General features: G+C 46.3%; 1 protein-coding gene across 2 annotated transcripts in view; it reads right to left on the bottom strand.

The window, feature by feature from the left end:
* Positions 1-18,597: 18,597 nt before the first annotated feature.
* Positions 18,598-27,554, bottom strand: part of DHRS3 (dehydrogenase/reductase 3) — a 44,558-nt gene continuing 35,601 nt past the window's right edge. For both annotated transcript variants that reach the window (XM_054009222.1, XM_054009221.1), the window contains 5 exons: positions 25,642-25,785; positions 24,058-24,177; positions 22,975-23,213; positions 21,874-21,999; positions 18,598-20,282 (listed from right to left, as the gene is read on the bottom strand). In XM_054009222.1, coding sequence (XP_053865197.1) covers positions 20,198-20,282; positions 21,874-21,999; positions 22,975-23,213; positions 24,058-24,177; positions 25,642-25,785 — 714 coding nt within the window. In that variant the 3' untranslated portion in view covers positions 18,598-20,197. The remainder of the gene's footprint in view (positions 20,283-21,873; positions 22,000-22,974; positions 23,214-24,057; positions 24,178-25,641; positions 25,786-27,554) is intronic.

Raw genomic sequence — 27,554 nt, 5'->3', positions numbered from 1 at the left:
TATATGCATCCGAAGAAGTGGGCTGTAGTCCACGAAAGCTTATGCTCTAATAAATTTGTTAGTCTCTAAGGTGCCACAAGTACTTCTGTTCTTTTTGTGGATACAGACTAACACGGCTGCTACTCTGAAACCTTTAAAAAGAAGTGGCTGCCCTCAGCAGCACCTGTTTTCATCTTTTCAATATGGGCCCCATGAGCCATGTGGTGCTAGAAAAATAGACCAACAGTATTTGTGAAGGGACAGCAACCATTGTTCCTACAAGCTGGCATCGTGGCTGCCCAGGGTTCTCTAGTGCCCCACGGCTTTGCTGGTGGGTACAGGATAAATTCAGCATCCCCCCCTAGAGAGGCCAGTTAGATAGGCCCTGTGCTGAAAGGAGTAAATCTCACTCTTGAGAGTGCTACATACAGACAACTTGCAAAGCGGAAGGAGATATCAAGTGTGCAGCCAGGAGGCATGGACTGTGTCTGGGACTGGAAGTACATGGCAGAGTCCAGGGCTATCAGTGGAAGGAAGGTGGAAATCAGTACAAATTGAGCTACATCCCAGTAAGTATTCGGTCTTCTCCAGTGTGAATCATCTCCCAAAATCCCATTATTTGAGTGAGTCACTTAACAGCAGCCTCAAGGAGACAGAGGGGAATAGGCTATCGGGAACTGTCCTGTGCAGGCAGATAACCCAATAGGTCTTCTCCAGCCCTTACTCCTAGAGCCTGGGCACTCTCGCTAAAGTGTCCAAGATGGAGGAATTCTTATGTAGGACACAGGTCCTCTGATCAATTTGCCAAACAAATTTGTCTCCGGACAAGCCTAAGTAAGAAGTGCTATTCCAATTAGCAGTAGCTATTAATAGCGCTGTGCCAGCAGATTGGGAAACTGAGCTGCAGCCAGATTCTTATTCACTCTCCTACCAAGTTACGGGGGGGGGGGCTGCATTTCACCAGCTCTTTGAATGCTGAAGCACGTTTCTTTTCAGGTTGCAAACGTGGGCTCTGAGCAGCCACTAGAAACACCAGGTTTCTGTATCCGGCCTGCGGTCCTGGCCTCCCAGGCAGGGAAGGGAGTAACACTTTAGGAATGAAACCATGCTCAGAGGGAAGGATGGCAACTGCATAATTGGGTGTCGGATACAAAGTGGGGAGCATCACATCTCTAAGCGGGCTGTCTCGCTCTAAGCATTCATCACGACAATTTACACTGATTTAAATGAGATCAGAGGTAGGCCCTATATATATATATATATAGTTTAAACTAAAAGAAAATTAAACTTAATGGCTAACATACATGTAATGTTCTCTCCACATCTGTCAGTAATTATTTGTATACTAGCCCTGCCAATGCAAAAAAAGGTCAGTGAAGAAGAAACATCAGAATTCATTGGCTTCCCATCAGAGCTTGGAATCTTCCCAGAAGGGTTCCCCAATAGCCCTTGTTTAACCACTGTCCCCCCTTTCTTTGCCCTCTCCAGCGTGGAATGTCTTCCAAGTTCTGGTGGGATACAGCTAGAAGCAACACAACCTCATTCTCCTCTCTGGCTATGCACTGGTGAGACCCAGCAATTCGTCCTTTGAAATTAGTGGGGCTAACCTCGACGTGTGCCTGTAATGTTTCCTATATTTCAAAGAGCAGATCAAGCCCCTTTCAACGCTGGCTCCGTTGGCCTCGTCCCTGGCCCATGCCTGATGCTCGGGTAGCGGAAGGCAGTGGGAGTGAGCCCTATGCTCTACTGGAGTTGCTCTCCACCTGTGCGGGGTCGGGTGAGGAACAGGTTAGCTGGGTGAAAAGTTCACTGCGAGCTGAGCTGTCTGTTTCCCTTGCTTAATTTATCTGATATTTGGCTAACCTTGCTCTGAACCCAGCCCCCGAGACCTCCTTCCCCTCCCCTCTCCCCATCGGGCTCATGTCAGCCAAAGACCCCTCCTCCCCTTCTCTCTGGCCCTGCTGAAGAGAGCGGGGCTTGGGACAGAAGGCCAGGCATTGGAGGAAGACCTTGTTGCACAGGAGAGAGAATTATTTATGGGCTGCACTTTGACAGCCTCGTCCTCAGGAACAAAAATAAAAGCTCCACCGTCAGCAACACTTGCCTTGTTACCGTGGTCAAGAAACTCAGCTTGCCCTAGGCTGGACGGCCCCCAGCCCATGTCCTGTCCTCTCTCTGCCCTGTCACACTTCCAGGAAGGTGTCACTCTGCTCAAGGATCTTGTAGCCTTTTGGTCCATGGACTCCCCATTTTGATAGGCCTCTGCAGCAGGATTTTCTGACAGAGGCATAACTAAGAGACCCCCCACCCTCCGCCCATGCACATGTTCCCGACTGGCTTCCTTCCCACATGTCTGAGCACCTACCCCCAGTAGCGCCAAAGAAACAGGCCTGTCCCCTTACTGCATAGGGAGGGAGTTCCCCAGAAGGAGCAGAATGGCTGTAGCTCCGCTGTGTTGGAAGGGGGCTAGAGGGAGGGTTTGGTAAGCTCATGCAGCACACAGCGGAGCAGGATGGGGTATGGTTGGAGCTGGAAAACCCTACGTGGCTCATCCCGTTTTCCCTGACGCCCCACCTATGGCACACAACTTCGTAAGGTTGCCAACCCTGCGGGAAGCAAAGATTAATCTTGACGTCAAGATCATGTCATTTGACGAAACCTCCAGGAATAGGGCCGACCAAAATTGACAACCCAAGTGAGGCAGAGGCCGGCGTAGTGGCTACAAAGTTCTGCTGCTGATGCTTTTGTGGGAGGGAAAGACGCCTCCCCCAGATCCTGGTGACACCTGCAGCCTAAGCTGTTCAGGCTGTACACCAGGGAAAAAATGTGCTCATCTCCGTAGGCTGAGCAGTTCCCTTTCAAAGGGGGGCTGGTCCCTTGCAACATGTAGGTGACATCCTAATATCGCCCCCCACCCGGGACGCAGCTGCAGAGCGCGACTCTCGCTTTCCGGTCAAGTACAAGTGATGCTTCCCCCCCAAGTCGGAGCCTTTCAGGCCAACTGGCACAAGCCGTCAGAAACACTGTCCAAGAACATTCATCTTTGTTATCGTCAGGAATCTCCGTCCTGCGCTCCGAACTGCCACCAGCTCCCTTTGTGTAAGAGAGAACATTCCTGGGGGCCTTCCTGGGCACCAGACATACTGGTGGGGAAAGTACAAGCACAGAACTGCCCTGTTCACACTGTTCTGCTGAGGACAGATGGTCTGGGCTACATTGGAGCTTGGATTTTAAAGGAGTCATAAGAACGTAAGAACGGCTGTACTGGGTCAGACCAAAGATCCAGCCAGCCCAGTAGCCTGTCTACCGACAGTGGCCAATGCCGGGTGCCCCAGAGGGAATGAACCTAACAGGTAATGATCAAATGATCTCTCTCCTGCCGTCCATCTCCACCCTCTGACAAACGGAGGCTAGGGACACCATTCCTTACCCATCCTGGCTAATAGCCATTAATGGACTTAACCTCCAGGAATTTATCCAGCTCTCTTTTAAACCCTGTTATAGTCCTTCCTGTTAGAGTCAAAATTTTTCTTGTTTTTACTGCCACCTGGTAGCAATCTGACATGTCCCCTCACCCCCCATCATAAATGTGCATCTGTGGCCAGAGGAAAGCCCTAGAGTAGTGCCAGCAGAAGGCAATCCTGCTGTGATAGTGTGTTTTGTAAAGTATTGCGCTCACTGCCTCGGTATTAGCCCTGCCCCCAAATTAAAAGTGATTGTCCTCCCAAATCCACATATGCAGGCAGCCTGGGGCAGTGTGTCTCAATCTTTTTTTTTTTTTTGATACCAGGGACTGGCTTGCTGCCTTCCTAAGCTGTGTCAGGGACTGGCGCTGGTCCACGGACTGGTCATTGAGAAACACTGGTCTGGGGGAATGCAGATGATTCACGTAGGCCTAACTCAGCTGTCAGTGTTCCAGCACACTACAGTAGAGTGTTCCAGGGAGTCTGTTATCCTGAGAAAGGGCTTTCTAAGTTCTTCACCGCTTCTTGATTCATGCTGGCTGCTTTAGCGCTAATGGAAACTAACAGAAACTGAAGGAGAGAGACTGCAGGGTCTTTAAAATCAATTTTTCTTGAAAGAAACAAAAATCAGACATAGGGGTGACGGCTTTATAGTAAATGGAAATTCCTTGTGGTCTAAGACGACTGTTTAACTGGCTTCTCAGGCTCACCCCATGACCTGGCCATGTCACAGGGCTAAGTGTGTCTGCAAGCGCAGACTGAAGTAGCTCTGATGTGGTCACTCGCTTTGGTGACACCATCCATTTCAAGCCTCATCACGCCACCTATACACAGACGCCACAACAGGCCTGTTTGATAATCACCGATTCCCCTCTATTCATGGAAGCCTGGGCAAATATCCGAGAACACGCCTGAGCACCTCCCACTTAATCCGTTGCATCGCTTCAGGGCAGGAAAACGGCAAAGATGAGTTGAGTATGTTTGCGCCGAAAGGCAAAAGTTAAAAATGCAAGATTGCAATGAAATCAGAGGACATCACTAAAAATCTTAGCCTCTCACGAGATATATATATATATATATATATATATTTTTTTCCCAGGTATCAGTACCACGTAGAATGTGGGCAGCTGCTGATGGCTCCATCCTGTCAGGATACTTTAATAATAGTTATAATTTCCACTTACTGTCGCTTGTATCTGGCAGCTCAATGCATATTAGCTAATCTTGCTAACACCTTTTTGAAATGGGCATTATTAGAGTCATTTTACAGATTGGTGGGGGGGCGGGGGTGTCAACTGAGGCTTGAGGAAGCTTAAGGGCCTGTCAAGGATAGTGATCAAACCAACGGCAGACCCTGAGTCCTGCCGCCCAGTTCTCTGCATCAACTACTACACCGCACAGCAAAACACAGCTTCTGCGATAGCAAGGATTGCCTTGGAAGATACTCCTTGAAAAGCAGGTTGACTGGGAATGCAAGGTAACAATTGACAGAGCGGGCTTTAAAAATGGCCCCACTGAAGCGCTTTAGCGGTGACTTAAACCTGCTCCGTCCTTTCCACCACACCATCGCTCCAGCACTAGGCAATAACAGGAAATAGTTTATAGAGGGCTAATGCTCAGGGGAGGAGGCTCAGTGCCTTGCACATGCCAGACGCCCCTGCCTGCACTGTCAGCGAGCTAGTGAGGGCAGGTCACGGATAGGTCAGGCTCTAAACGAGACAGACAGTTCATTCACTGCCCAGCCAACTTAGGGGATTTCACTTATGCAGCAATACAAAAGTGATGGGATAATGAGCGCTGCATAACTCTCTCACACAGAGTCTGTTGAAACAGCCCCGATCCCGCCCCCCACCCCCAGATATTTGGGAAAAGTGTCATTTCAGTCAACTAAGAGATGAATATGGGCCAAAAGACTATGTACTCTTGTTCTGCTCTCTCCCCATGAAGCTGAATCTGTCAAGTGGACTCCTCCCATCAGCTGAATTTGCAACTCAGAGCACATGGCAGGAGGGTGAATTAAAAACCCCATACAAAAAAAAACCCATACCAAAGGAGCTAAGGATCTCTGTGCTGCTTGGACCCTGCTGTGGGGAGGGGGGAAAGAGAAAGGTGTTTCTGGGCATAAGCAAGAGATCCCCAACTGCTGAGCCTGGATTAGGGCTACAGGACTGTAATAAATAAAGGGAGAGGGGTAGCTCCCTTTGATGGACACCCAGCCAGTTAGCTGTAAAATCCCTCTTGATAGCTGTTCTTGACTTGCTTTGCCTGTAAAGGGTTAAAAAGTCCTCCAGATAAAGAAAAAAAAGTGGGCACCTGACCAAAAGAGCCAATGGGCAGGCTAGAACTTTTTAAAATGGGGAAAGAAACTTTCCCTTTGGTCTCTCTGGGACACGAAACAGCAATGCTATAAGCAGGAATGCTGTGTAAGGTTTGAACCAGGTATGAAAAATGATTTTCTGTGCCTAGCAGGACTCATTGGGATAGGGAATGTTCACGTAGATGCAATCAGGTTATTTCTTTATTTTGGCTTGTGGGTCTCCTATGTGCTAACCCCAGATGCTTTTGTTTGCTTGTAACCTTTAAGCTGAACCCCCAAGAAGTTATTTTGGGTGCTTAATTTTGGGAATTGCTCTTTTAAAATCTAGCAAACGCCTACATTCCAAATGTATTTTCTTTCTTTTTGTTCTTAATAAAATTTACTTTTTTTAAGAACAGGATTGGATTTTTGGTGTCCTAAGAGGTTTATGCACATGTTCTTTAATTAGCTGGTGGCAACTGCTAATTTCCTTTGTTTTCTTCTCAGCTCTTCCCTGGAGGGTGGGTGAAAGGGCTTGAGGGTACCCCACAGGGAGGAATTCCCAAGTGCTCCTTCCTGGGGCTAAGGGTTGGGGTTTTTTGCATTTGGGTGGTGGCAGCGTTTACCAAGCCAAGGTCAGAGAAAAGCTGTAACCTTGGGAGTTTAAGACAAGCTGGAGTGGCCAGTATTAATTTTTAGAATCCTTGCAGGCCCCCACCTTCTGCACTCGAAGTGTCAGAGTGGGGATTCAACCTTGACAAGGAGAAATGGAGCGTTCTGATTATAGAGCACTGTAATACCTTTTGAAACCTAAGGCTATAACTCATTCGTGTGTATATGTTTGCTTAATAACTGTCTCATTTCCTTTTTTATTCAATAAATCTTCATATAGTTTTACCATAGGATTGGCTACAAGCCTTGTCTTTGGTGCGAGACCTAAAGTGCTCCTGACGTGGGATAAGTGACTGGTCCCTTGGGATTAGGAGTAATCTGAATATTGTTGTGATTCTTGATGTAAGGGGCCATCTACCATAGAGATTCACTCACCTGGGTGGCAAGACAGACCAGAGTACCCCAGGGGACTGGGACTCTGTATTAAGGCTGCTAATGTGCCTGAGAAGTTTGCACTTGGGGCAATGGGTTGGTGAAATCTAAGTTTAGACCTCACCACCAATTTGGGGTTTGTGCTGTGGTTTTTAACAGTCTGCCCTGAGGTGGGTACCCATGCTCTTGGAGCACCGCAGGGAGCTTCACACCCTTAATCCTTACCCTCTACAGCTTCAGATCAACTCTGAAATATTTGATTGGCTTAACAAATTGTGCCAAAGTGTATTTGACAGCAAGCTCAGGCATCTGTTGGAGATGGATAGACCCCACCAGGCAGCTGCCCAGGATAGCACTGGACAGTGCGTGGGTGGTGGTTTAGTAAGGGGAATATCTATAGGGTGGGATCCACAAAAGTACTCCTGACTGTTCCACTGTGGATAGACACGTAGAGAGAGACACATCCTCCAACCACACTATTTATGCAACAGCTTCAATAGGAGAGATTGCGGGAGGTCCACAGCAGACTATCCCATAGTTCAGTGGTTCGAGCCTGCGCCTGAGAGGTAGGAGCCCTAAGTTTAAATTCCTTCTCCTGCCTCTGGCAGAGAGGGGCAATTGAACCTGGTTTTCCCACATCCCTGGGCTAAAAGTTACAAGGTGGGGCACCAGCACCTCCCCCTCCATACATTTTGGGTGAAGCAAGGAAGGTGCCTAGCTCATTTTCCTCAAGAAATGTCTCTAGGTGTCTTAATCCGGGTGGTGAGTGCTCATTCGTGGATCACTAAGCAGAGCTAGGTGCCTCCCTGCAGTCTGGACTTAGGTGCCTATCTCAGAGAGCGGCAGGTCTTAGCACTCATCCCGTCATCAGTTTCTCCCATTGGCTAGCTTCCATGGCACGCCTCCTAGCTTGCTGACTTATGTGGATTGCATTCTAAGGTGCCCATCTCTCCCCATTGGTTGTATAAGGAGCCAAGACACCTAACTCTGCTCTGTGGATGGCAGGGTGGTCCTGTGATAGTCTCCATGTCTAAAAGTTGGATGCTGTGATGTTCAGTGTTGCAATGGCTAAGTTCCTTGGGGGATCCCACCCCAGGTTCTTGGCCAACAGTAACAGTCCCACAGGCAAGTTTGCTACCTACTGAGCAACCAAAATATTAAAAATCCTTAACATGTGGAATCTATTAAGACATTTAGAAGGAATTCGCATTCATTGTTTCATTTGAAATATAAAGGTTATAAAACGTAATGACCGCATGACAAGGGAACTATATGAAACACTCGGAGATTTACAGAGTAACTGTTACGATCTTTAGGCAGGTAGGGCTGAAAATTGCTTAATGATAGGCAACCCAACGTCTGGTTTGAGAGCTGGGATTTTCTGGCAGGTTCTTATTTTGACCTTGCTGACTGGTATTCAGTTACCACAGCAGCACCGAAGTAAAACAGAAACATAGCTTGTATCTTCTTTCAAGTATTTATTTCCTTTGTCCTGTTAACATGCAGGACTGAAAGGAATTGTAAGGATTTTAAAGAAAAGAAAATACCAACGTGATGGCTTAATTTCTCACAGCAAGTGCAGCACAAATGAACAGCCAACACATCCTAAGGAAAAATGCAAAATAAAAGTTCACGAGAAAAGCATCCTGAGCGCCAAAGCAAACATTTCCATAACAAAATCCTGAGTCTTTGCATTTCTGGGTCAGCTTAGCACAGCAGCTAGTCTCTCTCTCTTCCCCCGCCACTCCACCCCCCACACATCATGCTACATGTCCATGGTCTGGAAGGGACATGTAATAGGGACAGGATTGCTAAAGTCTCTATTCTGTGTTAACTAACAAAAATAAAAAGCGGGGATCTGCCGCATTATGGCATTGAGCAGGCGACTGTAGTTGAGGGGATTGAACACAGGGCTGGAAGTCAAGAAAGCCAGGGTGCTGCTCCCAGACTGGTCAGTCAGTGACAGTGGGCAAGTCTCTAAAGGGTTCTGTGCCTCAGTTTCCCCATCTATAAACACTCGATTATCTTTGTAGCGTGCTTTCTGATCTGAGGCTGGAAAGTGCAATATATGTGAAAGCATTGTTATGGTTGCTGCTTGGCCACAGAAGGCCCTTCAGTTATGTACTGAGGGGTGGGTGGGTGTGGGTGTGAGAGAGAGAGAGAGAGAGAGAGAGAATTCTGTTCCGCAATGAGCACCAGGGAACAGAAACACCCCCATGTGACTTAGCGGACCAGTCCCACAGGCTGAATATTAATTCCTGGATCACAAACATCCAAACCAATAGTCATGGTGAACAGTTAGAAAACAACTCATTTGCTGAAAAACATTCAGGACAAAAAGTGTTTGTCAAACAAATTTTAAAAAACCACAGAGTGTCCTGTGGCACCTTTGGAGTCCGGTCCTGAAGTTTTTTTGCTGTAAGATGGCTACCTTTACATCTGCTATTGTGTGGCCAGGGAGGTTGAAGTGTTCTCCTACAGGTTTTTGTATATTGCCATTCCTGATATCTGACTTGTGTCCATTTATCCTTTTACGTAGGGACTGTCCAGTTTGGCCAATGTACATAGCAGAGGGGCATTGCTGGCATATGATGGCATATATTTAACATTGGTGGACGTGCAGGTGAATGAGACGGTGATGTTGTAGCTGATCTGGTTAGGTCCTGTGATGGTGTTGCTGGTGTAGATATGTGGGCAGAGTTGGCATCGAGGTTTGTTGCATGGATTGGTTCCTGAGTTAGAGTTGTTATGGTGTGGTGTGTGGTTGCTGGTGAGAATATGCTTAAGGTTGGTGGGTTGTCTGTGGGCGAGGACTGGCCTGCCTCCCAAGGTCTGTGAAAGCAAGGGATCATTGTCCAGGATGGGTTGTAGATCACTGATGATGCATTGGAGAGGTTTAAGCTGAGGACAAAGAGAAACTGCTGAGCTTCAGTTCATTTGCAAATTTGACACCATCAGATCAGGATTAAACAAAGACTGTGAATGGCTATCCAACTACAAAAGCAGTTTCTCCTCCCTTGGTGTTCACACCTCAACTGCTAGCAGAGGACCTCACCCTCCCTGATTGAACTAACCTCGTTATCGCCAGACTGATTCTTGCCTGCATATTTATAGCTGCCTCTGGAAATTTCCATTACATGCATCTGACGAAATGGGCATTCACCCACGAAAGCTTATGCTCCAATACATCTGTTAGTCTATAAGGTGCCACAGGACTCTCTGTTGCTTTTTACAGATCCAGACTAACATTGCTACCCCTCTGATATTTAAAAAACCTGACCTCTGTTTAAGGATAGTTCAGAAACAGAAAAAGGGGCGAATTTTGTAACTTGAATTGCTCACTTCCAGCAATTCCCCCAGCTGTAGTGAGGTTCTCCAGGGCAGGCTTGGTCCACCAGCTTTGGGTTAGACACATCATCATCATCACCAACTTTTGCTGGGAAAGGGCTCTTTTATGTGCCGGTTTGCTCTACCCACTTTCAGGCATCATCAGTTTCTCTTTCACGAATCCCAAAATGTTTCAGATTTGATCCCAAACTGTGCTGTCTGCAGCCTCGGGTAATTTATTTTCATGCCTAAATCTCTTATTACTAAGTTAGCAAAAGAGCTCTCACATCAGGGTGTAGTCAATAAATCACGTAATACCCCTGGTAATTCTGCCAGGCATGTCCTATCGCCACATTTCCAGTGGAGTTGAGAGGATTCGTATGTTTGACTGCTTGTACCTCTCCACTTTTCAGTGCTGATCTACGAAGGGCCGTGGATGCTAAGCCCACACTCGCTCCAGCACTGTCACTGGCTCGATCTCTTCCAGCGGCATGATTTCCCTTTGAATGTTTTCCTTTTGCCAGTTTAGTTCATGTTCTTCTGAGTAACAATCTTTCCAGGGCCAGGTCCAAGTCCTGTGGCTGGTGGCAGAGAGTAGTAGCTCCTCACCACTGGGTGGCACACGCAGCACTAGCTCTTCAGGCTTATGTGCCTGGTTCCTTGCGCTCTGTGCTTTAAAGGAGCCTAAACTCAAAGATATTTAAATTGGGCTGCAACGTTAGCACATGCTAAGGTGTGTACACAGGTGTGCACAGATGAGAGACCGCCTCTGGGGAAGGTGAGGTGAAGGATAATCTGCTTACACTGCACACTGACTCAGAGACACTCAAATTACAGCCCTTCTCAAGGAGAAAAAATGGAAGGGGAAAAATTATGAAAACAGGCGTGGCGGGGAAATACCCAGGGTTTCACAAAATCATACGGTGCTGCTGTCAACCCTGCAAAGAGGGAGGCCCAGCTAATATAAACTCAGCCTGGCTCTTATCAGCTTAGTCAAAGCGAGGTTCCTGTTTGGCTTCGCTTGTCTATAGATCAAGTCACTGCAGGAAAAATGCACAGCACGTGGGCGCTCTGGTATCCGATAGGGATTCAGCTAAAAAATTAGCACCATGCTGGTGCCTAGGCAAAGTTGCACTGTGCCCATGTGGAGTTAATAGGTATTGTGTCTGGAGATGGACACTGACGTACAAAGAGGGGAAGTGATCCAGACCCACTCACCCAGCCAGACTGTGAGCGAGATAGGCGCAGAACCTTGAGTTCAGTGCTTTAAATATTCTCATGCCTAAGCAAAAAAATAAAATTAATAGATCACGTAGCTCTAAATGGCAATGTGTTTTAGGGGCTTTAACTATGGGGAAGTTTATCCTGCTTACCTGAAAGATTTCCTTTCTTCGAGTAACGTGGCCCACAGAGCCATGACAGGAAGTACTTCAGTCTGCTTGCAGCTTGGGGACAGAACCAGACCTGCCAATCTTTGGTAGCATTATAAACACCAGAATGAGGTTTCAGTGTTTTGCTCCACCACATTGTGGGCCGTTGTCCTAAAGAAGCTTTTAATGTTGGGGTCTGCACAAAACATCGTGTTCTTGAACATACCAAAAACATTGTAGTACAAAGACTTGAACTTTTGCTTGGACGCTCTCACAAACCCACATTAGAGGCATTCAAGGCTATGTGTCACTTGTTTGATGTGGCTGATAAACCACGGACTTTCTTCCAGCCAGTAGAATCAATTCTAGGTTGACTTCTTTCTAGGCTCCATGAGAGTAATAACTATTTTGTCCAAGTAGCCATTTTGAATCTGTCTGCTGTTGGAGAGAGGATTGTTTTTTGCAATAGCAGTCTCCTATGAGGTAGAGTCATCAGATGGGCCAGGGCTAGCTTAATTGTGCCTGATAACCATAGCCTCTTCAGACAGAAAAATCATAAAAAGTATCACTGCCACTTTCTCCTTCCTAGATTTTGTATGGTCTTGGGGAGCAGTGAAAAAAGTAGGAAGACTTACAGCAGGGACCCTTCCCAGATTTCTGAGAATTATCTATCACCTCACATCCCAGGTCCCACGAGATGGGCTGCTGTTCCCAGATGCAAAGAGATAATCACCAGTCCATCATATGACTTACAATGAGTGAAGAAACCTCTGTATGCAGGTTCCACTCTGCTTAACCCAGCTTCTGCCGTATGAGTCTTGGTGTTCATCTTATCCTTGACTGTCCAAGTCTATCATCCACGGAAGAAAGAGTACTCCGAGACCTCAGTAAAGCACTATGAGCCAGCGAGGGGATGCTGTACTCCTTTTTGCATCCTCTCCATTTTCCTCAGCTAGCATTTGACATAAAGATTGCTCTTAAAAAAAATCTGATTCTCTGCATTCAACAGTTGTGGGAGCAGAGACTAGGCAATGGGATCTTGACTGCTCCCAACAGATGTGCTAGGCTGGGATGTGGAGGGGCTAACAGAAATTACTATGTTGGGTTTACATGAAATCTAGTTCAGTAATGCATGTCTGTGCATGAGATCAGCATTCCCAACAGGCTGCAATAAGAATTGGAGTTTTGTGTCTGTGACATTGCTTGTTTTCCATTAGGCACATCTTCATGTGCTAACATTCTTCTGAGCTGAGACCTTGGTACCTTGAGACCTTGATTTATCCTCAGACATGGCTTATGACTGTCTTTCCTGGTGCCATATGTCTGTGTTTATCATGAATCCAAGATACTCCAGTGTGTTTGTTTCAGCTCTCTCTCTGTACAGAGCCCTGAGCAACAGAACATTTCAAGAGAGAGAATTGAATTGCCTTCTTCTGTAAAGCCAATATTAATACCACCATGAAGAGACCCTGGGAGCACTGGTCAGGTCAAATGGTAATGATCGAAGTTGAAGAAAAAACCTACCATCCATACAGAAAGTGTGAGAATAGGGACATGAAGATGAGCCTCCCCTAGGAACTTGTTCATGTGTTTCAGACAGCACTGCTATCTGAGGCTAGAAATAAGACTGAATAGTCCTTCATGAGGAATGGGCAAGATCGTGCTGATCTGAAGGAGCTGAGATCTGGTTTCATTCACGTCTTGGCATTTCCATGGGCTTCTTGAATTTGGCAATGGGACAAAATTGTGTCTGGGAGTCTTGCACGGCTCCGTAGGGTACCTCCCTCTGGACAATGGCCAGAGCTGTTGGTAGCCATTTTTTTCCCAGGCTGAAAGAACCTGGAACTAACTGGGGGGTCGAACTCTGCATAGGGCGGGTTGGGAGTCATGCAGAAAGCTCTGAGGCATCTGAGGGCAACTACTGACCTTGCCTCAGCATTCTGGATTTGTTCCAGCTACCACTTGTGAAGTGGTAATCTCTCTTGTTGTACTTCAGGGACTTGTGATGTGATCTTTATTCTTTTCTGCAGTGTCTGGCAGGAGCCAAGATTGTAAATCTACTTTTCCAATGAGTCTCTGAATAGCCTCAGCTTTCCATAAAGTTTCCCACTGTAGCACTAAAAGAACTGGGAACACATTTGCCTGAGCATCTGGTCTCAATAACAAAGGCCCCATGTACCTGCATGAAACAAATGTGTGTCCCAATAACTTTTTCAGGGAAAACTCCTTAGTCTATGTGGTTTTTAGACTGAGAGGGATCCTTCTTGCAATATCATCCGTCTATATGAGCATTGCATGTGAAAGCACGTGGAGGGTGTCCAGTGACATGTAATGCTTTCATTTTTATTTATTTCTGTTGTTAGGCTATGCTGCCTGAGAGCTTTCATGCCCTGGCTGCCTGAAAAGGGTCTGTACAGTGAGGAGGACAATCTTTCAGGTAAAGTAGTTCTCCCAGTTAGAAATGTGGAGTCCCTGACTATCACAGAAGATAGCCAGGGTCATCTTTGGGAGTGATGCCAGGTTGAATTTGGACTAGTTTACTGAGGCACCATACGGCCTTATGAAATGGAGACCAGGGAGCTCAAGAAGCCCCCTACTTCCTGCTTGTTCCTCCACATCACACCACAGCCATCTGCTGCAGGAAGGAGGTGGCGGTGGCGGCGAGACATAGCACCCTGCAGCTGGGAACAGTAAACTGACCATTAGGATGTGGTGGCCCACAGAGGTCATCGGAGGTAACAGGCTGATCTTTAGGGGAAGGTGACCCCAGCAGTGGATGAGGATGACAGCAAAGACTTTCCTGGTCTTTAGGTGTGGTGGGGGATCGTTTATCATGATGTCATCCCAGGGAACACGAAGGAGGATAAATAGTTATAGCTTGTCCAGGGCTGCAGCAAACCGCGTAAGCCTAGTTTCACAGTACTGACTAATCTGCTTGAAAGAGTACATCATCGGTTATGTCTGTTTTTTAAATTATATATATATATTATGTGATCCCCTAACTCTAATTCGGACAGCTGGCCTTCCACCCCGGAGGAGGGAGCCCCTTTTTGTGTGCGAGCATATGCACACAGCGAAATCAGCACAGATCATGCTGCACTCAGTGGAGTAGGGGAAACCAGCGATGATTTTCTTTATTTAGCTCTCCTTTGGGAGTTTGTCCCTGTGATCCTGCTTCCATGCTGGGGGCTCATCGGGAGCTCAGACACTGCTCCAAAGATACTGCCAAGCGGCTAGTGATTGCTTTGCCTCAGAAGAGGCTGGGCTTCCTGTCTTGTCTTTCCAACAGGGGCCCTCTCTTCGTCTCTCAGGGAAGGATTGTGAGGTTCAAGAAAGGCTTTGCCCCAGGCTCTATCCCTTTCTATTGTATGGGGTCCATATGGGGCCGATAGAGCTGTGTTTTCCCTGGAGGTCGCAGGTTGGGGTATGAACAGGGATTGTGTTGGGAGGGGCTTGTTATAGAGGGGGAAGCAGGAGGAGAGAGCAGGCCCCAAAGGCCCCTTCCTGCACTGTCTGCTGTTGACGGCATCTGGGCCGTGTCCAGACAGGAGAGACAGATCTTTCCTTGTGCCTTTCTTGGCCTACCTCGCTCCCCGAAGCCTGCAGGGGTGCCAGTCAAAGGGGAAGCGGAGCTCGGGTTGCCACCTGTCCAGGTTTTCCTAGGATCATCCCTTTTTTGAAGTAGCTCTCCCGGATGAAACGGTTCAGATGTCCTGGGTTTTTGTACCTCAGAGGTGACAACCCTATGCGGCGCTGAGAGGACAATCCCCCCAAAAGGCACGGGCAGCTCTGGGACACAGCTGGGAGTTAGACGGACACATTATAGCGCTGAATTATGAGTCCGGAATTTGATAAAGTGGAGAGAGCTTCCCTGCAGCAGGGAGGGCCCGGGGAACAGCTCGCACTGGGGAGGCAGATAAAACTGGAGGGAACTTCACGGGGGCAGGGCATTTCCTACTGCCAATGACTTACAGTGCTGGCTCTAACCTGAAATACCCAGATCTGTGGGTCTTAGCACGATGAAGAAAGTGGTTGTAAAGAGATCACTTTCGACACTGCTGTTTGCTGGGTGACGCTGGCAGCCGAAAGTGCAAGAGGTTACCCTCATCAGCAGCTTGCCAGATGCCTAAAGCTTACGACAGGCTCAGCCAAAGAGCGACAATATTTATCACCTTGAATCAGTTTATTAAAGCCAGTGCTGGCATGCAAGGAAACCAGAAAATACAAAGTGGCTGATCCGAGGCTGCCCTGTTATCCTTTTTTCAGGCAGAAAAGCAGCTTGATTTCAATGAAAGAAAAATAACCTTGGGCCAAATTCCCACAGGTGTGTCCCCACTACAGACGAAGCACCCCCTTATGCTGAGTGAGAATTTGGCCTGTTGCTTTCTGCGATTTGGCAAGCGTAGCATTATCTGTTAGTATCCGACCGCAGGCGGGGGAGTAGTGGGAGCAGTCTGAAAGGCTTGTAAACCTAGATCTAATCACTCCCACCCACACGGATTAACACATGACAGAAAAGTATAAAAGATTTTATTTGCAAATGCTGCAGTCATTCGCCCAGGCAGGGACTACAGTCCCAGGAGGGCTATGTGTGGCTAGTCTCCATCACTGCTTAACTGGAAGAAAGAAATGGGGGTGCAGGACTTCATTGCATTGAGGGGAGCTCTCTCTCCTCTCTGGAGTCTTCTAAAACAAAGGATACGGCTGAAGAGGGCAATTTTTATTTATATATATTTTTGCTTCTAAGTGCACCAGGTTGCACTAAGTGGCATGGCTTTTCATTAAAAAATGTGAAGTGGGGAGGACCACTGGCCTCACTTGCAAGGGAGTGTTCCCATCCCCCATCCACCCGCTCTGCAAATTATCCCGTGCAAATACCAGCCTCTGACAACACACAGCATTGCCATATGCCCCCACTTAAACCCCAGGCACTCTGCAGGCTTTAAGTCAGGACAGAACAAGTCCGACAACGTGTCAAGTTTTCCTAGCAATCTAGTTCTAACAGGGGCAACAGCAGCTTCCTGCACAGGGCGGAAAAATGCACCGTGGGTACTTTTCTATTGGGTCACACGTTGGACCAAGCAGAGAAAACCTGAAAAGCTTTGCTAATGTCACGGGAGACCTTGACGGCCTGTTCCCGCAGCCTCATCTCGACTCCTTCTCCGACAGGCTAATAAATATATACCTCTGTCTTAGATTTATTCCAGACCCTCTGTTTGACATCTGGCTACAAGATGGTGGCACTGAAATGTGCAATAATGATATAGGGATTAAAAAAAAAAAAAAAAAGAGTGGAGAGAGCAGGGAAAACCAAAATTAAAATAAGTGGAAGGGCGGAAATTCTTTTGCAAAGGCCTTAAGGCTTCTACAAAGCATGCCTGCATGAGCCGTGCCTCCAGCTTACCCGATGTCAACCTTATATCTGACGGGACAGAAGACCTTACCAAGCATTCCAGAGGTGTCTCTCAGTGAACCAAAGTCTTCAGAATGTATCCAGCCAAACAAGAAACTGGTTCATAAAGGCGCAAAACATTCCTTCTCTTAGCACCAGAGGGAGGGATCTTGTCCAACTCAAATTCTAAAGCGAAGCGCCAATGTTTTCCTTGTTATGTTCTGTTTGCTGCATACCTCTCCCCCACTGTGACTGCTATTTGACCTGCTGTCCGCTCAGAGACCCTGAGGGGAGGGGTGTGTGTGTGTGTGCGGGGAAGGGAAGGGTGAGTCTCGGGTGGTATTTGACTTGTTCATAGGCATTAGAAAGAAACAGACAGCACTGAGTGTGCAGGGAAGGAGCAGGTCCAGCAACTGGCAGGGATGGGGGGTTCGGCATAGTCTGTGGGAATGCCTCTTTCACCTCCTCTTTGAATGGGCATGTTACTAATGGAACCGCAAAACAAAGTTTTAATTTAAGGGTAGACACCCAGCAGGGAAGCCCCCTTCCACCAATTCTGTTTGTTCTTACAGCTGCAAGGCTGGCATGCCTGATCATGGATAATGAGAAAATACACAGGATTAGAGGGGGAGAGGAGGAGGAGGGCAGCATTCCCCCTCACCCCAAATGGGTCTCAATACAGATGGTACCTTTGTATTCCTGGCAGATCCCTGGAAGGGCTCTCCCATGAACTAACTAGAGCGCTTGACAAATTCTCCCACTTCTCAGAAAATAAATAGACCTCCAAGAGCCCACTAGAGGAGCAACCTCTCCACAGAGCCGCAGCTATCTCGGGAATCAATACAAAACCCCACGGGCGGAAGCCGTTTCAAAGCAGCTGCCATCATAAAGCTTGTAGATCCTGACCTCAGGAGGAAAGCAGAGTTACAGGTAAATGTCCAAGAGCTAGGGAAGTTGGATCCCATCATGGCAATAATGATCCCCAAACTCCTGAGCCTGCAAAGGGATCTACTCTGGTGGAATCCTCTTTACTTCTCTGGGACTCTATGTAGGCAAAAGAGTCTGCATGGATCAATTTCTTTGCAGAATCGGCCTCTCAAGCCCGATCAACACTAAATTTAAAGTTAAGTTGACCCAGTTACGTCACCCAGGGATGTGAAAAATCCAGTGTCGCAGTGTAGTTCAGGCAACGTAACCCCCATTGTAGACCGTGCTAGATCGATGGAAGAATTCTAGCTCCTGCCTCTTGGGGAGGTGGATTATCTATCCCAACAGGAGAATGCTTCCTGTCAACATAGGCAGTGTCTACATTGAAGCGCTACAGTGGTGCAGCTGTGCCATTGTAGAATTCAAGTGCAGACAAGCCCTTAGGTCAGTGGGGCTTCCCACAGCTCCCATTGGCTGGGAACAGAGAACCGCAGCCACTGGGAGCTGCGGTGGGCTGTGCCTGCAGACGGTCAATGTGAGCAAAATGTCTCACGGTCTGCCATCAGATGACCCTGATGGGCCGCATGCGGCCGACGGACTGCCCACCACTGCCGAAGATTGTGCAATTGGCAAAATCCATTCATTGATGAATCTACGCAGATGTACACCAGCCAAGGAAGATCCTCAGATTTTGAGTATCACCAAATCTCGTTCTTTGCTCTCCATGCTACACAATAGAACAACGAGAGCATCCAAATGCAAAAATCCACTTCCAGCTTTTCCAACGAAACACCGATCTCCTCTAGAAACAGATGTTTTATTATGTGGATTCTTCCTCTTGTCTCTACATTTTTGCAAGTAACCTCTCAGTCTGTAAGCAAACAACACTTTGCTCCCACCATTTTGAGGACTGCAAAGCACTTGACAAACATTAAGGAACAGAGCCTCACAACAGTGAGATCAGGAAATATTGGTATCCCTGCTTTGCGGATCGAGAAGCTGAAGCACAGAGAGTGAAGTGGCTTGCCCCGGGGTCCCACACGAAATCTGAGGCAGAGTTGCAAACAGAAGGCAGGAATCCTAACTCACACTCCTGTGCTTTAGCCACAAGACTGTCCTTAAAGCACTTGTCTTGAGGCGCTCGCATATCACACCTGTGGCCAATCTTTGCTGCAGTTAAGATTAATTCCTCCCTCGGTTGTGTTCTCTTATGTGTAATACGCCCAGAGCTGCACATTGGATCGGTCATGGGGATGTGTTGCTGCACTACACTGGTTGTTAAAGAAACTGTATTGTACAAAAAAAAAAAAAAAAACAATAATAAAAAAAAATGAACGTCTAGTTGGGAATTCTACCTCACGGCTTCCTCCCTTTTTCAGCTCATTTAGGGCTTGAGCCAGCTGTCACATAAGACATTGGAAAGATCCCCATTGATTTCAATGGGTGTTAGATCAGGCCCTTCCCACCTTCACGTTTCATGTCCATGCGTTACATCCCTTCTGCTTTTTGGAACATATTCCATTTACTTCTCCGTGCGGGTTGACCGATGGGATTTCTCGGCGAAAGGACTGCTTGGGTGAATAAGAGTGTGCCGAGGAAGGCCCTAAGGTTAGTTTGTTTCCAAGCCAACACTGGCTAAATGAGTGGAAATCTAGGGATTATTGCTAAAGGGAAATTATATTTCACCCTAAATGAACAAAAATAGTCAGAAAGACCATTACTTTCTGTACATGATTTCAGTGGCAAGTGGGACCTTCCACTATTCACTGTTCTGTCTGAGCCTCCCAGTTCAGCAATAAAGACTTGCTATGGCTAGCGTTGTCCTTCCACACGCAGGTCCCCTCAATGGACCAGCTGTTTACTCCTTTCCAGAGATGCCGAAGGAATTAGAGGAACAATCGGCTTCAATGGTTGTAAAGTACAGCCACCCAATGCAGTGAGGGGGGAAAAAGTGGGATCCCAATAAACACCCTTAACTAGTAACCCTGCAAAGCCATTTTTAAAATTCTCATTCAATAAGCTGATCTGAAATCAACACTAGTTGCTCTTCCTGTTAGCAGAGTGGGGAGGGATGTGCTGCGCCCTGGTTGGAGCAGCCTAAGGGTACAATTAAATCTTAAAACTATGAGCAGATTTAACAATCAGACTCTAAAGAATTAAACATTGTACAAACATCTCAACATTTTTGTTGTTCCTCCCAAAAGTCCAGTCTAGCCATGCGGTCCTGTGCAAAGGTCATGTTGCTATGGATATGACCTGCAAGAAATTGGTTGCCTGAGAGCAGCACAAGTCACGCGAGCAAGGCAGGCTAAAAGCCAAGACCGTTGATTCACAATCTTGTCAGGATTTTGCTGCTTGTGTTGGCTTCACTTTAGAATGAGTCTAAGTATGGCCAGGTCTATGTTCGCCCTTTAAACGTGTTCATACAGGTGTAGCTTCCAGAAAACTTGTGGATTTCTTCAAGTGCTGACCGAGGGAGAATGCTGCAGAGGAAGCAAAGGGAAAGGAAATAAACACACCGTGCAACCTTTTCATCTCTTCTAATGAGAAGACGTGCAAACACACACACACACACACACACACACACACACACACACACACACACACACACACACACACACACACACACACACACACACACACACAAGATGGGGTGACTACTGTGGCATGGGGCAGTAATTTTGCAGTCAGAAATACCAAGGGTCCAGTCTTGCAAGTTGCTATGTTTCCAACAACTTCGGTGGGGTCTGAAGTTGATCCGAACCTGGCATGACTGGCCCTAAGGGAGAAAGTGCTACAGAGTCTCCTCCTACTAAGAGAGAGCTTACTAAACAGGACTTGGTAGAACAATGTAACCTGTAAGAAGGCATCATTCCTAGCTTCTGTTTCCCAGAAGCTGGGAATGGGCAACAGAGGATGGATTACTTGTTCTGTTCATTCCCTCTGGTGCAACTGGCATTGGGAGAAGACAAAATACTGGTCTAAATGAACCCTGGTCCTACCCAGTACGGCCATTCTTATGTTCTTATCTACGTCTCTTAAATTGCAAGATTCTGTTCAATGTTATAAATCTTGAGAATTTATATTGAGAATCAATCTATATATTTATCCTGAATACCCATCTATCTGTTTAGGTTTTTACCTTTTTCATCACATGGTCCTGGTATGAATGAAGTGCTATTTTCCTGTTTTCTATTGCGATGACAAGCTAAGTGCATAATTCATAACAAATAATATATTTGACAGATGCCCATTCTTTTTCTGATTGTAATGTGTCCATGAACTGATCAAGATTTTCTCAGATTTATTTGGTATTCAAAGTTATTTAACATATGTTGAGAATTTTGTTCACTTTTGTTTCCTATCTGAAATCTGGGATGTGTCATTTAGTTGTGATTGGTGACATAAGTCACATGGCATTGTTTCAGTTCTGTGATTGGATGAGCTCTATTTTTAGATGGTTTCTGGTCTCAATGCTCACAGAAAATAAATTTAAAATGTGCTGTCCTCAATTATTTCAGGGAGCCAGACTAGGATTCCCTTTCTGCACACAGTTTCAAGTTCCCTTAAAAAAGTGATCACATAAAAATAATTTTGGTTTACATTTTTATGTTCTCATAGCTTTACAGAAAGAGTGGTCTCTAAATAGAAATGAGAAGTGTATATTTTATACGTTTTGTATAGTTCCTGGAGCCTGGAGACGGGCTTACTAAATAAAAATCAAATCGATAAATGAGTTAATAAGTAAGCCATTTCCTGGAAATGGATGGTCAGTACAGATCTCAGGGATCTGTGAGTTTTGAGGGCTCAAACTGCTTCCTCATTGTGGGGGCGCATACTCAGATGTAACAAGCTTAAGACAGCTCTACAAACGGAACCTTGCCAAGTTTTCTCCCCATCCTTGATGCCCTCTGGCTTCTGTGGGAGGGGACAATCTGGTCCTAGGTAATTATTGTATTGTGCGACTGCCAAATTGAGATTTGGCTTAGCAGACAGAAAACGAGACTGCCTCCCATCCCTGCCCAAAGGGTAAAATGAGTGGGTCAGGCAGCCACACACAAGTGAAATATTTACCTTTTCAAGATGACAAGTACATGCATTGTCCACGGAAGGAGGAGGAAGGCTTGGTTCAGCTGAACAGCTTCTACTGTTCTCCTGGCCACTGTCTCTGGCTTCAGTGGGGGGAAAAGATTGGGGAACCTGAATGAAGAAATTAAGAAGTAAACTCATTACCTAATTAGGGTGCAGTACAATCCCAGTCCTTGGGCTCTCTGAGCTGCTGCTGGCATTCAACTACCCCACAAAACTGGCAGGGAGGAGCAGAGAGAGGATGAGACCCTGATCCTCTCACTCACTACCCAAACCAGCAAAGCTGGGCTGGCACCAAGGCTGAGGGGAGCATATGCTGCATCCTATAAGAGGTTCATAACAGGGGCCACTCCCTCCTCTTCCTCTCTCCTGACTTTTTCTTGGATTAAATTACTGGCAGTGAAAGACAAAAACCAGATGCTCCCCACGCCTCTTAATACCAGGAACATGGATTTCCAGCTGCCAACGGTGACGTCACATTGCACCATTCATCACGGCGGAGGGTGCACAAACCATGTTAGCAGTTCATATCAAGAGATACAGATCCGCCACTGGCAAAGGGTTAATTTGGCTAGTCATTAGCCCCTTGAGTATGGTTAACGTTCATAGGAACAGGCATGGGTCCAGTGCTCTCCTCACCGCTGTCAGCGGAACTTTTTGCCATTCATTTCAGTGGGGGAGGATTGAGCCCCTCAATAGGAATAAAGAAGGAACTAGGAACTTGTCGGGTGGATTCCCAATTTGTAGGACTATTCGCCCCTTTGAACAACCTCAGACATCAGTTTGGTTGCTCTGCTCTGAACTGGGAGCCAGCTGTGGACATCAAAGTCACTTCTAATTTTCTCTCTAGAAACAACTGCCTGGAAGACACCCTCCCAGAGGAAAGGCAAGTTGAAGTGTACACGTTGGGGGTGTACCAGCAAATCAGAAGAACCAGCCTGATGGTTTCAGGAGGCACAGAGTGACCCCTCTGATCACAGCCAGATCAGACATCAAATTCTCTTTTAAAAAAAATCCAGGCGTTAACGAACATGTTCAGTTGATTAATTTCAGTGAGATGTTTTACCCAGTCTCTCTTGGACTGACCTTATTCTCATGCCCTGAAACATCTCTGTGCTGGTGTGGAACGGCAGGACTGTCGTAGCGTTCACTCCAGGACAGTCCAGCAAGCCCAAGGTCAGGCTCTCCATAAAGGCAAAGGAAGAGGCTTTGGAGGTGCAGTAGTCAATGGCACCAGGGATGGCTGACAAGGCCAAGACAGAGTTCAAGCAAACAATGTGCCCATTCTGCAGCTCCAGCATGCGTGGCAGGAAGGCCTTGGTGGTCTGTAATGGAACAGAGGGGGGGGGAACTTCATTAAGCAGAGACACAACAGAAATGGTAGCCACTAAGAAAACAAGCCTAGTGATGCAGGGCCCAATTGTGCTTTCAGTTGTGCAGAGGTATGCGGAGTAATTCCATTCAAACTTCATGATTCATGCCCAGCTTCATAGTGAAGGGAGCTTCACTGCTCTGTGAGGGGTTCCAAAAAGCCTCAGTTAACCTGATTTCATGTAAACCAAACCAAACCTGCGCTATCACAAGACTAAGCCGTGCGCAAAATAAAAGGCCATGAAGATCACGACCTGGTCTGCTCAGATGCACATTATTTAGGATAAAGACTTCAACATGGAGAGGAACACCACAAATATATTATTTTTTAACTGATCTAATCAGAAACGGAATGAGTTTAATGCAAGCTCTCTTCCATGAACAATGCAGCCATGCATCTGGTCATGTTTCTCTCATGTTCCAGATGTGCATCAAACCGAGAAACTCTCCTTTTGTGCCCCTGGGATTTCTCAAAGGAAATCAGAGTTTTTCTTGTAAGTCACAGGGTGGGTTTAAAAGAGCATCAGAGACTTTATAATTACTGGAAGCCTTTAATATGATATTTTAGCAGAAGTAACTGAAATCAATTTGAGGGAATCTGTCAAACTCAATTTTTTCCTCAGACTTCTCTCCTCTGGCCTTTGCCTTTCACATTGTTTTTCCTGGCTCGTTTTCATGTCAGGCTGATCTTACCAAGCATTGTTTGGAAAAGTCTAGCAGCAGCCAAGTGTTTACTGGCTGTAATTTGTCACTCTCATTTCCAAGTCTGAATACGCTGGATACAGGAGCTTATCTTACCCAGAACTGTCCCAGGGTATTTATGTGTTGTGATTTGAGTAGAGCATCGTCATCGCTGTCCATCAAGCTCTTGCCATGAACGACAGCAGCATTGTTCACTAGGATGGTGATATCACCCACCTGCAAAAAGAAAAAGGGGGGCAGCTGATTGGTTACAGTGAACATCTCTTTTCACAAATACAGTGGTCACTTTGGTCCTTCTACTGAAGTGTGAATCCATGGCCTCTTCTGAGGCTACGTCTACACTACCCGCCTGAATCGGTGGGTAGAAATCGATCTCTCGGGGATCAAATTATCGCGTCTTGTCGGGACGCGACAGTCGATCCCCGAATCGACGCTTGTGCTCCACCAGCGGAAGTAGGAGTAAGCGCCGTTGATGGGGGAGGTCGATTTGCCGCCGTCCTCACAGCGGGGTAAGTCAGCTCCGATACGTCAAATTTTTGCGTATCTTAAATCACCCCCCTCCCCCGTAGTGAGGACGTAGTCTGAGTTCCTGCCATAAGGGGCGTTGTAATGGTTACTGCAATGTACCCCCAGGTAGCTTAAAGTAGCTGAAGCACAGATACTTAACGTTTGCACAAATGAGTTCTCCGTGGTTCTTCTTTCTAGGCAGTTTCCTAGCATGTTGTTTGGCTACTAATGAAATTCTACACAGTTTTGAAACAAAGCCAAAGTGGTGTAAAACATTTATCCCTACAAAGAGATACTCTAAAGAAGAAAGGCAGCTGGACAGACGGCCAGAAGCATGAGAAGGACTAGCGACAGATGTATAGTTAAAAGAAGCTCCCCGAAAATCAACAGCCAATTGCCTTTGTTGGGCTATTATTAGGATTCTCTTATATATTATTATAACTTGCATTTTATAATTCAGGCTCACTCCTATATTATCACCTAGATCAGGGGTTCTCAAACTGGGGGTCGTGACCCTTCCAGGGGTTGCGAGGTTATTATGGGGGGGGGGGTCGCAAGCTGTCAGCCTCCAATCCAAACCCCTCTTCTCCTCCAGCATTTATAATAGTGTTAAATGTAAAAAAGGTTTTTTTAATTGATAAAGGGGGTCACACTCAAAGGCTTGCTCTGTGAAAGGGGTCACCAATGCTAAAGTTTGAGAACCACTGACCTAGATATTTCAAGCAAAGAGAGGCTGGCTCCGGGATGGGATATTTGTTCTTTCACAGCTATTTAGCTCTGCTCCTTCCATACTCAGCTTCTTGATCCAGCATAAAACCTACCAGGACTGATTCTCTGCTGTCTTTACACTTTGTGCAAATATTTCCTCTGTACAAAATTGGTGTCAAATGGACACCCGGTGTGAGTGGGTAGAGAATTCTGATTTGGTAGCACTCCATAACTTCTTTGCCTAGATATAAATGTCAAAGGAAGGTCGCATGGCATTGGAGAATCAGGCCCTTTATTCCCTACCATAAAAGCAAGAAACAGACAGGGCCAGGTCTTTGAGACATAGCCAGAGGCAGAAGGTATAGCTTCCCTTCTTCCTAAGTTGCCAGAGAATGTTTCCTACTTGCCACTGGTTAGGGGATTTTCTAAGCTCTGCCCATCACTGGATCCACCACACAGACCAACCTTTTCCCGGACAGCTTTGGCTTGCTGATAGACTTCCTCTCGATTTCCCACATCGCAAATGAAGTAATGGCACTCTGTTCCCATCATTCTAATCTCCTCTGTGGTTTCCTTAAGGCACTTCTCGGTTCGACCCCACAGGATGATCTGCAGCAAGAAACATTTGCTCAAGTAAAATTGTTCCTGTTTTGAATCTACCGTAATTAAAATCTGTTTCTAACTTGAACAATTCGACATGGATCATTAATTGCATTTGCAGTGCCAGTTCTGTCACATTGTTTCATTTAGGGCCGCGCTGATTTTTAAACGAAAATATTTATGTAACACATGGGTCTAGGGAACTACGGTGGGGGTGGTGGCCAGAGTGAAGTGATTCCATTGTGATGGTGACTGATGCACAACATCCAGGTGAAGGCTTTTTATTTGCAACCTGTGTAACAGCCGACACTGAAAATCTGAACTCTGGGCCGAATGATGGGCCAGTGGCATAAGGCGATCATTAAATAAGCCAGGCACATGGGCAATTAAAACAAACAAACCATCAAAACAAACACAGTTTCTCTGATCGAATCCTAATTTTGTCATGCAGACGTGGGGTGGAACTCAGGAAAGTGGGTTAGGTTTAACCCTAAAAATATTGACCCTATATATACACACTGCATATTATTGCGTGTTACATTGACACTACACTTTGTTAGAGCTTCTGCTCCCTAGTAAGGTAAAATACAGTTTAGTCAACACATGGAAAGTAACAGTTTAGAAGGCTGACATTATAAGCTATTATTCCAGGTCAGTGGTTTTCAAACTGGGGTATGTCAGTCTCGTCAGGGGATACATGAGAAAAATTCGGAAATGGCGGACAATGCATTTTATTTAGTAAGACTTGGCAATCTAATCAGAGGTATATTATGACTCTATCTCAGATGGGGGTACGCAGTAGACTACATTATTTGGAAAGAGGTATCCAGCCTACAAAGTTTGAAAACCACTATTCTAGGTGAATTCCCAATGCAAGAGAATGAAGGAGGAGAAGCCAAAACTATACGAAAGAGGAGGAAATTAAGCAAGAAGCTCATTATAAAACAATGTTGTGGTTTTCAGTTAAACCCACAAGAGCAAGGACACTCACCATTTCATGAGTTCAATAGGCTTTTTGTCTAAGTAAGGCCACAGATTCAAGCCCTAAGATTCCTAAACCAACTTTGTCTCAGACTTGCTGTCCAGGGGACATTGCAGCACCTATGACATATGCTCAGAATAATGGGTCAGCGTCTGCAATGGCGCTGTGGGAACTCTAAACACACATCAACAAGGACATTTGAAGTCAGAAACCGCAATTGTTACCTTGCTTTGTTTTACAGTCAATACATGCAAGCTCTCATTCAGCATTTATTTAACAAGCTGAGAACACCACTCAGGATAGAAAGCTTCTTGTAACAAGAATTAGAACAATTCTTAATGGCCACCTGAACAAGAAATTCAGCTTGTCCAGCACAGAATTGGTTTATAATGAAGACGTAAGTGGAGCCACCATGTTCTACATTTTAGTGGCCCACAGAAGTTAGAGATGGAAAGGTCCTCAAGGTTCATCTTCTTCCAGATAGAATGTACTCTGCAACACGTTTTCTTGTGACTCACACAGTCCAGTTTTAAAATGTCTTGAGTGAACAATGAAGCTTTCACCACTTCCCGTGGTGCATTAAGTCCACGGTCTAATAGATTTAACTGACAGGCAGATTTAACCCCCCCCCCCGAAACACACCATCAATTTCCCCTTTCTGTAAAGCCCTTAAGAATTATTTCTGCTTCCCCAAATTCTAATGTGCCAGCAATGCCCCTCTGCCATGTACATTGGCCAAACCGGACAGTCTCTACGCAAAAGAATTAATGGACACAAATCTGACATCAGGAATCAA

This window comes from Malaclemys terrapin, chromosome 19 (genome assembly GCF_027887155.1).
Source record: "Malaclemys terrapin pileata isolate rMalTer1 chromosome 19, rMalTer1.hap1, whole genome shotgun sequence".
In the NCBI taxonomy this organism is placed as follows: Eukaryota; Metazoa; Chordata; order Testudines; family Emydidae; genus Malaclemys; species Malaclemys terrapin.
The sequence above is the reverse complement of the archived record's forward strand: the minus strand, read 5'-3'. Positions and strand labels throughout refer to the sequence as shown.